Genomic DNA, 12,449 nt, shown 5'->3' on the forward strand with positions numbered 1-12,449 from the left:
GCCGGGGAAATCCGCGTCCCTGCAGCGGGAGCTGCCATCGTCCGAAGAAACCCATCTCCACGCAGCCCTGGGACGATGCTCCAGGGAGCTGCCCACACATAGTGCCCCTCCTTGGCCACCTCAAAAAAAAAAAAAAACCAGCTCCCTTCCCAGCCGGGGACGCTCCCCTGCGGGTTCCCGGGGCTGTGGGGCCGCTGGTACCCGGGTAGGGGGGACATCAGCTTTGGGGGTTTCACCCCATCAGCTTCTGCCCCCGTGCACGGAGAGGCACGCGTGTATGCATAAATACAAATACACCGAGGGCGAGGAATGCCCCCGCGGCTCTACCTACGCCTAGGGGGGAGCAGGGGCCTGGGGACCCGGGAGGGAGGGAAGAGACCCGGGAGGGAGAGAGGGAGGGAGAGAGGGAGGGAGCCCGGGGGATGCCCCCGCTGCCTGGGCTCCGGGTCCCGCTCCCGCCCCCGGCCCCGCTGCCGGCCCCCGGCGGCTGCCTCCCGGCGGCTCGGGGCTGGCTCTCGGCGGCGCCTGGCGAGGCTCGGGGCTCCTCCCCCCGCGCGGTGCCACCCGCTCACTTGATCAAATCCTCGAACGTGAACAGTTTCACTGAAAAGCACTTTTAAAAAAAAAAAAAAAAAAAAAGAAAAAAAAAAAAGAAAGATCCACCAACAGTGAGGAACAGCATCCAACTACCGGGGAGAGAGTTATTTTTTTTTTTCCTTTTTTTTTTTAATTTTTATTTTTTAATTTTTATTTTTCCTCTGGTCACCGTTTGAGCAAAGGGGGAAGAGAAAAGGAGAGCGAAGAAAGAAGAGCCTTTTTTTATTTTTATTTTTTATTCTTTTTCTTCCCAAATTATAATAATTATAATTAGGATCCGGCCCCTAAAAAAAAAAAAAAAAAAGCCCTAAACGCAGCGCCTCGCCCCCCCCCCTCCTCCCTCTCCGAGCCCCCCGACTCGCTCCGCCAAGGCATGGAGAAGGGGACCCGCCGCTCTGCGCCCTGCCACGCCGCCCTGCTCGCCTGGACATGGCTCTTACTCCTCTCCTGCTCCTGCACCGGCGCCGAGATAACTTGCGGCCCCTGCTCGTCTCCCTCCCGGCCTCGCCTCGGGCTGGAGCAGCGGCAACCACCGGCACCGGGGAACCGGGCGCGGGGCTCCGGGGAGCCGGGGGGCAGCGCGGGGGCGGGCGGCGCGGCCGGGGGCCGGGGCCCGGCGGTGCGGAGCCGGCGGGCGGCGGCTGCGGGAGGCGGCCGGGGGCTGCCCGCAGCCGAGGGGCAACGCGGAGCCAGGGCTCAGCCCCGCGGACCCCCGGAGGAGGGGAGAGCGGCGAGGCTGCGAGGGGCAGAGGAGCTGCGGCTGGGCAGCACCACCTTCGCCCTCACCGGGGACGCGGCGCACAACCAAGCCATGGTGCACTGGTCCGGCCACAACAGCAGCGTGAGTACCGGCTGGGATGGGTTGGGATGGGATGGGAGGGATGGTGCTGAGCTCGGAAATGCGGTAGGGGATGCGGGGGGGGAGAAGGGTGCTGAGCGCGGCTCGCTTTTACGGCCGGGGATGCGGAGGGTAGGTGAAAAGAGAAAAGTTTTCCCTAGAAAAAAAAAAAAAAAAAAAGAGGGGGAGATCCCCACCTCTGCCCGAGGGGAGAGCAGCGATCCCCAGGGGCTGAACTCCACCAGGAGGGCCAGGCTGTCGGGAGCCTTCTCCCTTTCCCAGAGAAGCCCCCTGTGTCCCCACCTGCGTCCCCACCTGCCTCTGCTGCCCCCTTGCACTCCCCATGTGTGATATCCACCTTGGTGAGCTCCCCTGCCTCTGTCCGGGGGTGAGTGATGTACACTGGTGGCGGAGCAGCCCTCCCGTTCTCAGCTCTGCGTGCTGGCGACAGGAGAGATGCCATCAATTCATTAAGGGCTGGAGAGCTCCCCAGCATGTTAAGGGGCTCTGAAAGGAGGCAGGTAGGGCGAACACGCAGAAAAGTTTTTGATTTAAAAAAAAAAAAAAGAATCGATGCCGGCTCATGTCTTTGCCCTGCAGTCAATAACGAGGAGGAGCTGAGGTGTCCCTGAAAGTTTGTGGTGCTCTGCGTGCCTGTGGGGGTGTCCCAAAAGCTGCCGTGGTGCCCCCATAGCTCAGGGCCCTCCCTCGCACCCTGCTCTGCAACACCCGGCAGATGGCTGGGGACACAACTTCAATTTTCTTCCAACTCGCTATCAGAAACACCGTTTCCACTCCGCTGTAAAGTCGGAGAACAGGCGTAGTCACCAGGACTCTTGGAAGCCTTCACGGCTGGTGACAATATTCCCATTATTCTGATTACTGTAGCTCGTCACTGCCTCCAAAATGCCTCTTTTATTGTTTTGCCGCTATTGGAAATGTGCATAAAGCAATTAGCAGCACGGCACAGATCAGCTGGATTTTCAGCTGTATTCCTCACGAGATTGATTAGTCATTAACGAGCAAATTATCTGTCTATCTATCCACCTATCTATCTCTGCATCAGCCATAACTTAATCACGGGCGATTCAGCCACCTCCTTATATTTTTCTGACTGGAAGATTTTCTCTATTTATTATTGCTTAGGCAATAACACTGACAGCGATGTAGACGCTACTTTGATTTAACCAATTTTTTAAGGCAGTTGTGTTTGCCAGACATGAATTCCTCTCTCATTAAAGATGAAAGCAAACATTGAAGAGAAAACAGCTGCATGCTATATTTTAGCATTACACTTGTCTCTAGGACTATTTATTTTTAATATAACATGGCATGTAATGAAGAAAACAACCTATATGCCCTCGCTTTTGTTTCAGTTCAGTGCCGTATCAAAGGGTGTTGAGAAAAAGAAGCTAAAAGCCCCCCGTTCCTTCCCAGCCTGAATTTCCAATAGTTATGAGCATTAGAGAATAATAGTTCTGAGTAGTAGAGTAAAATCAGTCTATAGGCATTTGCAGAGGGGAAAAAAAGGTCTTTTTTTTTTTCCAAAGTGCAGGTCAGAAAATGACTTTCACAAAATTCTCCCTCCTCCCCCAGCTTAAGACTACAATTTGTTTCTTTCATGGAAATATGCTGTTTAATTTATTAGCTTCGCTTACTCTTTAGCTCCAGGTGACAGGGATGGTGTAAGTAATAAAGGAAAACTTCTTGATTGTTCACAACTTTGCATTAAGGTTTTGCACCTCAAGATAGCATGCATTGGAAGCTTCCAACTCCAAAACACAAGCATGAGTCTGGTGTTTAGTGCCAGTGTGGTGTTTATGGGAAGGAAAACCAAGAGTGTTAATAAATAACAGCATTATCTTTTCGTGTTTGTTTCTAGTATGGGGTTTAGCATCAGGCGACTTTCTCACTCCTGTCTTAGGGAGAAAACACGCTGCATTTAATGATTAATTGGATTTCATTTTTTAACAGTGTGTTATGTGACTCTAGAGGGAAAGTTAAATGCTAGAAGCTGGGTCCTTTCATTTATTAGCAGAGAAGGCTGACTCCAGTGCCTGTTTTTCTGCTGCAGTTCAGCTTTTCCCTAATTTTACTGTTGGGGTGGCTGTGGCATGGGGAGGGCAAGCAGTTTGCCCAAGGTCACACAGGGAAGCCTTTTGCCAGCCACCTTGGTCCCCAGTCTCTCACCCCGAAGCATGTGTTTTCTTAGGTCACAATAGACACAAACCAGCAAAAATGTGAATTGAAAATGGACAAAACAGATGAACTCGCATCTAATGATGCTGATAGATGACCTAGTAGAGCACCTAGGACATGTCTGTGTGCTACTGGTTTTAGGCTACCAAAACAGTAAAGAGGCATAGGGATTGCTTTGACCAGTTCCCTGTTACTCGAACAGACTTTAAAACTGAAGCTTCTGTGGCTTATGATTTATTAAAAGCGCGATCAATCAAATTACATGCAGTGAAGCAGTACATTTCAAATCAGGCATTGATGGGGAGGGTTTCCTGAGATAGGGTGGGATGGATTTGCAAAGAAGAGCAAATGATGGTCATAAAAATTTAGAGCTTTTTGCTGGGCTGTACAACAAACTCCACAGGGGGGAAGTCTGTGTAGCTGCTGTATGTCCTGTTACCTAGAATATTAAAAACCTGCTGTATGTATTTTATTGCTATTTTAAGAGCAGCTCCCCCTCTTTTTCCTTCCTGCCTCCTCTCCCCATCCCTCAAATCTCTATTTAACATATTAAAAAAAATAATCCCTCCCAGGCAACAAACTTTTGTTTCCTCCATTTGCAGATAGCGAGGTCAGGATTAGGATAGAGGCAAAAAACCTGGTGAGATCGGGGAATTTGAGTTCTCTGCTTTGTCCTGCCCACGGGCTTTTTCCGTGACCTTAGGAAAGACAATTAACCTCACCGAATCTCCTCTCCCATGTTAAATGAGGATAGTACTGCTTACCTACCACAAAGTGGTGGTGTGGAGCAGAATTCTGCTTTGTGCAACACCTGAAGATCTTTGAGTGGAAGTTAGGAAATGCCAAAATCCTATTCTGAGCAGAAATAGGGTTTGTGTCCTCTGCGTTCTTGGGAAGGGGACTTAGCGGTCTGTTCAGTGGGTCTGATGTACATGTAAGAATAAGGTGAGCTGTACTTGAGCCTCAGGTATCAATCTGTCCCATAGAAACATTTATTGAGAGTACACTGAAGCTATTGAAGGACCTGGTATAGATCAGATGAAATGTTTTCTGTCCAAGACCTTTCTGAAAAAAGGAGAATTTTTAGTGTAATCTAGCATTACTCTCAGAAGATCTGCAAGCCTTTCTTCTTGAAAAAACCTTCCACTCCAGAGACACGCTGAGTACCATGTGGCATTCGGTGAGCAGTTGTGTCCTCTTCACTTGTTTTCCTTCTCTCTAGACGGTTATGCTACTGCATGAAATTTTTCCCTGTGCTGCTCACCAGATGCTCTCCCCAACCTTCCTGTGAAGATAATCTGGTTTCTCAGATGATCTTTTCCTCCTGCTTCCCTCACAGATTTCTAGGATAAGGATCCACAGAAATAAGTAGCACCAACTTCAATGTTGTTGCAGAGTTAAATCTTGCTATCTTGTTTCTTGATTTTTTTATTTTTTATTTTTTCAAGAGATTTCCACAAGCTTCAGTGGATAAAACACTCAGGCAGATTGCTCTGCTGATGTGATCACTAGTGCAATGGTACCAGTTGGACAGTTGTCGTTAGGTTTCAGAGTTATCACTTGGCTCAATGTAGCTGTTAATAGGAATGATTTAATCCTGTCTATGCTTTTACTGTGATGGAAGCACTACAAGTTCAGTGTATTGTTTTGTTTGATGTAAGAAGCAAAGATACACATTTTTAGTTCTCTTTGAACTAGAAGACACTTTCAATCCATTACCTGTGAGGGTATGCTCAGCTTAGCATGCTGTGTTTTACCCATCCCCATATGTATGTCCTTTCTTTCTAGTAACCACAGGCAAAATTCAGACCTAAAGATGAGAAAAGGCACTACAATGCTACAACAAGAGCAGGAGAGGGCATTTGCCTAAGGCACGTGCAGCATTGCAGGTTGCTTCAGCCAGGGCAAATTCCTAGATGTTTGCAGGGGTTGCGTTTTTCATGCTATAGGAAATACACGTCAGCAGGGTGCATTTTTATCTCAAAGTGAGGACTGAAGATGAACCTGCAGCAGGAAGGCATAACTGAGCTATACAGCTGCTGCTTGTGCAACTGCAACATGTTGGTGCTTCGTGGGATCCAGGCTTTACAAGTTGGGGATGGTGAGATGAGATCTGGCAAGCACCTGGGCAGGAGCCTTGTTTTATCTTGCCAGACAAGCTGCATTGTTTTAACCCGTGGCCCAGCCAGCCTGGTGCTCTTGTCTCGGGAGTTAACGTGGTTGTGAGACTCAATCCAAGGCTGGGAATGTGAGAAGCTTTTGGCAGAAGGGTTTGGTGAAGAGGAGGCCAATAGTGCTACAGTAGCCAGCAGCTTTCTGAAGTAGGGTTAGAAAGATGCAGCTCATTTCCTTGGTAGGAGAGGACATCATGTTTGGAACAGCAACATGATACGTCTGAGTGGACATTAAGTAAGAGCTCCTTCTGAAAGAAAGGCGCAGCAAGTCATCAGGGTAGCTTTCAAGACTCACATAGATGTGATGTGATGGTGACAGACCTGCTGTGAATGGCTCCTGTGAGTCTTTCCCTCCTGCTCGCAGAGATCCCTTTGCTTTACCCCGTGCTAGCTCTGAGGGCTGGCAGTGACAGGCAAGTTGTCCAAGTGCTAGCAGTGAAGCCTGGCTCTTCCGGGAATGATTCTTCTGCATGCTGCTGGCAGTGCTCTGGTGTGATCTGCTAATGTACTGGTGGTTTGATACCGAGACATTACTCACTCCCACGGTGAATTACAGGCTGGGAAGGCTGAGGGGCTTGCTGCGTGCCAGGTAGTTTTTCATTAAGATGCCTAACAATGCAGCGTGTGATGGGCAGAACGAGGTGGGCAATGCTTGCAATCCCAAATGGGCTGCTGTGCCTGGAAGGGATGAGGGCAGCGAAATGAATCTTTAGGCAGGCAGTGCTGCGTTCAGTTGTCAGCCGTGGGTATCTGCTCCAGCAGTCCGGTTGGATTCTGGTCTAAAATGTTTACTCCTAGAGTGCAAGATGGTGGCAGAGCAATCACATTAATTCATTAATTGCACTGCATTTGGTAGATATTTTAATTGCTATTCTAGGCTGATTTTTTTTATTATTATTTTTTTTCTCAGATGGCTTTTGGCCATGTTGAGTTGTTGCTGCTGTTGAAGGTGTGTGGGCTGTGTCAGAGTGTCTTGCTGCATTTACGCTTCTCCACTACCTCCAGTAATGAAGTTAGCCACTACAGTCATTTTGCAGGACTTTGCCAATCCACTTTTAATTAATATTCTAGTGGAAGATATGGAAATAAAAATGAAACCTTCACATGGAAATTGCTTTCATGGTTGTGTTGAGTCAGTAGAGCAGGAAGAAGGCATCTGCAAAGTATTCTTCAGGCTATTTCTCTCCAGACTGGTATCTTTGTCAAGTCAGGTTGATGCCCAGTGGACGGCCCCTGTTGCTCGTGGTCTTGTGAAGCTGGCAGATTCCCCGGCTTGTTACCCAGCCCAGGGCAGCAAGCTGTTGAAGTTCTTGTAGCCCAGGGCTCAGAAACAGAACCGCTTATGTTCCAGGTGCCTGTCAGCAGTTTCCCGGTGAGCCTCACTACTTGGACTTCCTCCTGCTCAGGGATGAGGCCCAGGATCTGTGGCTAAGCTTTCACAGTAATTTAAATGCAAACAGGAACAGCTATGTGATTCCATAATTATTATTTTAAATGGGAAAAAATTCATCTGATTAGATGAAAAAAATATTTTGCAAATGGGTTTGAGAAGAGAATTGATGTTAGCCAGGAGAAACTTCACCCCAAGGGGAGGTGAGATGAGGTAAATATTTTCTTAAATGCAAGACTGAGGGAAGACAACTTCCTGAGTTTCCAAATTTATAGCTGAATTTGTTAGTAGAGATTTTTGAAAAAAATATGGAAGCAGTGGTGTTTAATGGGTAAAGCACAGCTGAGAGAGAGAGGATCTGTAGTGTTGATTGTATTAAGGGACACTGGGAGCCAGTCTCTCAAACACTCAAGAATTTCCTTAAGTCACACCAGAGCATCACGCTCCTTAAGCTCCCAGTACATGCTTACCTGAGCTGGTGCTCTCTTACAAATCCAAATTTGTTTCAAGATCAAAGGCCAAGCCTGAGTTTGTGGTTTTAATTGCTTCCAGGGCAAAGGCAAGAAAAGCTATCAGTTATGGATTTAAGATTTGGCCTTGGTTGGGATCTGGTCAAGTTCGTCTTCCAGTGAGAGCCTGTGTTTGAAGGTGTGGAGCCCAGCCTGCTGTAATCAGGAGAATAAATTAAACGACGTATTCCTCGTGAAGTATTGAATACAGTACTGCAGAAAGTCTCCAAAGCAGCAAAAAATACTTAGTTGGATCCTTAGTGTAAGTTGATGTAGGATTGATGTAGGATCTAGCTGAGGATCCAATCTGTGGTATCCCAGAGCAGTGAAAAGTGCCAGGTAAGAATGAAAAGTGAGTGCAGAGGCCAGGAAACTTTGGAGCTGTCTGTGGGGCAGTACAAGAAGACCTGTGGGTTTTCTGCATTTCCTGTATTGCAGCCTCAGGGCTCTGGGAAGGTGAGCTTCTTTCTCCTTAATGGGGAAATATGCTGAAGTGACACCTGTGTACATGAACTTGTTGGTTTGCTTAAACTCTCTGCAGGAGCTCAAGGCAAACAAGTTCCCAAATCCTGGCTTCCCCTCAGCATCCAGGGAGAACTGCAGCATCGCTGTTAACGTTTCCCCCATGCACAAAGAAGGGCCTGGCAGTATTTCCTTTCCTGAATTTATGGGATATTGTGAGCGTGAGGGAAGTGAATAGTTTGCTGAGTGTTTGAAGAGGGTGGCTGTATGTCTTAAACACATTACATGAATAAACCACCGAAGAAATTTGAGGGTCAATTTGCAGCCCTCACGGTCAGCGGAGCCGCAGCATACAATGAAAATCAGAGAAGGTCGGTGTTGACTAATCAAAACACTTTCTTTCCTCCCTCTCAGTCTTGAAGGAGACCTGATTGCTCCCCCACTGAAACAAGTGGCAAAGCTGCCTCGTGTTCAGGGAGGGTCTGTGACGCCGAGGCTGTCATGCTGCGTTCTCCCCTTCCTATTCACATATGCGACACAAACTCCAGCCAGGCAGATCTGCAGAGCACCACGGGGCCTCTGTGCCCAAAATAGCATCGCTTCTAATTAGCTCCAGCGTGATTTGGACACCCTGGGGTGCAGGCTGAAGGAAAGGGTGCTGGGTTGCCGGCGTGTGAAAAGCTGAGCCGGGCGCTAGAGGGAGCGTGGGCATTTGCTAAGGGAAGGAAAATACTGCAGCGGGTGCGGAGGGGAGCTGGGGCCTGGGAAATCCACGCTGGAAAGACAGACACTGCTGAAATATTGATATGAAAACCCGCTCAGAGTCATTGACTCTGCGAAACTCCTGCTGTCCGGGGTTCCCTCTGCGAGAGAGGAAAATAGTCTTGGCGTGCACTCGGCCGTGGTAAAGCATTTCACCCTGCCTTGCAGCTGATGCCATCTCCCTTCTGTGTTGTCTCTAATTGCTGCTGGGCTTTTTCCTAAAGATGGGAGACCCAAGGACTGGGTCTCTCATCTGCTTGGGTCCCCTCCAGCCCGACTTATGTGCCTGCAAACCCTCCAGCACCCCCACTGCGGGCTTGGGAGAAGGGATGACATTAACCTCCGCAGGGCCAGGCAGCAGCAGTGAGTCCTCGCCACCTTCTCAGCTGCACTGTCCCCTTTCTGATCTGTGACTAGACCTGAGGACAGCTGGTGACAGACCCACTTTGCTGCCTATCTGCTCCCTCTCCTGTGACAGCACAGCTGGGTTCTGAGGGCAGGGCAGTCGTTTCATTGCACCTCTCCCCTATGCCTGGTCTGCAGAGGATAAGGTTGTCCTGATGAGTCCCTGCCTCTTGGACCTCCACAGTGTTTTGACCAGCATGAGGGTGTTGCACAAGTCTCAGCGTTTTTGTGCTTCTCTCCTTTTCTTGTGCATGAGCGTGGAGGGACAGAACGGGTTGGGATTCATCCCACCTGCTGCACAGTGAGACAAAGTGTTACACACCTTGGGAGGAGTGGTTGTGCTTGCTCGCATCCTTGGGACTAAAGCAGATATTTGGGACTTGGGAGAGCTAGGATTGAGCCATAGCAAATGGCTCACTTCAGAGATGGGTGAAAGGCCCTAGGATCCTAAAAGCAACTGCTTTAGCACTGCTTCAGACAATACACCGCTCTGAAACACGTTGGTACTGCTGGTACATTTTAGGGGACAGTGATGCTTCTGATACATGCCAGAAAGGCATCGAGCTCCTTGTGGGAATTCAGTAGAGGGCTCCAGTGAGGGAGCAAAGGGCTTGGCACAGAGCTCCTGCTGACTATGATGGTTGAGAGAATCCCAGGCTGAGGTCAGATGTGCTTCCTTAGGGTGCCAGGCCATCTTCATGATTTCGGAATTTGCCCCTGTGCTTAATGGGTGCATACATCGCCCCATGTCTTGGTTCATCTACAAAGAGGAGTTAACTCATATGCAGGGATGGATATTTGCAAAGCCATAAGGTGGAAAAGAATTTATAAAAACATGATTATTTAGCTCTTGCCAACAGTGCTTTAGGATCTCAGAGGGGCAGAGAGAAAAGAATGAGAGCTCTAATTGGTCGTTAGCCATTCCCTGCTGTTTGGGCCTGATTGGAAAAATCCCTCACGGCTGTGATCAATAGCCTCCATGCAGGTGAACAGGACCTCCTGTCTGCAGTCCTGAGCTGTCTCTGCCAGAGGATGGAGGGAAAGCGGTTCTGCATGAGGTGTGTGTTTGTAGTGCTCTGCTCCAGAGTTCCCATCCTTTGTGGCCATACCTCACCAATTTTGGTCTTACATGATGACAGACAGAACTGCACATATAAAGCTCTTAAGTTGCTGCCTTGCTGGCTATTTCAAATGTTACTTTTTAAAAAAAAGTCAATGGTATTAGCCCCAAATTTTGTTTGGAGAAACAAAGGCGTGAGAGAGAGGAGGGATCTGCCCCAGGTCATGTTCCTGATTTGAAGCAGAGGTGGGAGGCAACTGCTCTGACTCCTGTCCCTTATTGATTTGGTGCCTTAAGGACAAAGATCTTGCTTTTATTTCAGCTGTGATGCTGCTCACATACTGGGTATATTTTCTGTTTAGAAGAGATTACACGAAAGAAAGAAAAATAGGGGAAAAGAGGAGCTAAGAGTGGGAAGAACACGACTCTCATTAATAATAAAGGGGAATGTGCTCAGTTAAAATCGTTAACAGATTGATCAAGTTAAAGCACTGCAAAGTTCTGGCTGAAAGTGATTTAAGAGCACCTCTATCTGTAGTTCTAATCCCTTTACCAGCACAGCTTCCCAAGTTAATTGCAGCCCCTCTTGAGCTGGGAAGAGGTGATGTGGTGAAGCCGTGAGAGCAATGAGTTGGGGCTTCCACGGGAAATACAGCGACAGGAGACATTTGTCTGCTGAAGGGGTTGGGAGCTGGCTCTGAGTTACATGGCTTGTTAGGAGGAGGTGGAAAGATTTGGGATGATGGTTATGGAAGGGTCATGTGGATGGGTGTGCTCGTTCGCCCGTACAATCTTGCCATGGGATAATGTAGTAGGATGATGAGTTCAAGGGTCTTGTTAGCTTTCAGAATCATTAAAGGGGCTTTCCTACTCTTTGCATTACACCTTCCAACCCATGGGGGAAAGTTTCTGCTTCAGATTAGGTACAGATGAAGGATTCCTGAGTGAATAAGGACAACCAAATCTTCTTGCCCCCTTACATTGGGTGTGGGCCAAGTCTCGTCATTATTGGTCTTGTCCTGCAAGATGGGGGACTGGGACAGTGGACGTGTGGATGGGGGTGCAGAGAGGTATCTGGGGCTGGGCCCTGATCCTGCACAGAACAACTCTGAACCAGTGCAAGCCCTGCGTAGTGGAACAGGGTTTTTGCTTTTGTTTGGGTATCTAAAGGCTGATGCAAGGCACGGGACTGGTGAGCCTGCGAGTGAAGGAGCGTGGTGACCTTGTGCATGGGAAGCCTTGCTCACAGCACGTGGTGGGAGAGGGGACAGGTAGACAGACCTGCGTGTCAGGCAGGAGGTCTCTGAAAACCAGATTTGCCATCTGGCCCGAAAAACAGCTTGCCTGGGAGATTGAAAACAGGTATGATAACCACGCTATACGTGAGAGAACAGTTATTTCAGAAAAGAGAGAAGCTTTATTTCAGTGCGCTTTGGTACTTGTTGGAGCAATGCCAGGAGAAAGCCCCATGAAATCATGGTGTCCGTACTGGGTGGTGTAGAAACATAACAGAGGTGGCTCTGCTGTCATCAGCCAAACTTTCCTGGGAGCTAAAACTTAAACAGAAGGGCAATCAAGAGGTGTGGGATACAGAATATAGCTGGGAAAGATCTGGCTGTTGCACTTCAGTGTCTTATGATTTCTGCTAAGTGTTTTTGAGGTTGCCTACTCTCCAAAGGATCAGAAAATGAATAAAATGCCCAGTCATCTTGTTAAGCAACAGAAACTTGCAATCTATTATCCCTTAACTGATTTATCTTCCAGAAGTCATCTATCAGTGTTTTTTCATCTCTGTCAGCACCCTCTGTTGCTCAGCTGGAGGAGACAACAGCTACCCCGGTGGGTTGGCTGAGCACTACAGGTGTGCTGAGGGCCAGCCGTGGGCTGTGCGGTGACCAGCTGGAGCCCTGCCAGCTCTGAGAACCAACACTGGGTGGTTTGTGGTTCAGGTTGGATGTTAGCTTGGGACCTGCTTCTCCACCCAGCTGATTAGATTTACTGAACTTGCAGCAATTCATGGTCTGTGACACCCCCCATTGGAATCTGTTGACCA

General features: G+C 48.7%; 1 protein-coding gene across 1 annotated transcript in view; it reads left to right on the forward strand.

Annotated features, from left to right (window-relative positions):
• Nucleotides 1-934: 934 nt before the first annotated feature.
• SORCS3 (sortilin related VPS10 domain containing receptor 3) overlaps nucleotides 935-12,449 on the forward strand; it is a 275,315-nt gene continuing 263,800 nt past the window's right edge. Inside the window, exon 1 of the mRNA XM_032191225.1 lies at nucleotides 935-1,438. Coding sequence (XP_032047116.1) covers nucleotides 971-1,438 — 468 coding nt within the window. The 5' untranslated portion in view covers nucleotides 935-970. The remainder of the gene's footprint in view (nucleotides 1,439-12,449) is intronic.

Source organism: Aythya fuligula, chromosome 7 (genome assembly GCF_009819795.1).
Source record: "Aythya fuligula isolate bAytFul2 chromosome 7, bAytFul2.pri, whole genome shotgun sequence".
Classification (NCBI taxonomy): domain Eukaryota; kingdom Metazoa; phylum Chordata; class Aves; order Anseriformes; family Anatidae; genus Aythya; species Aythya fuligula.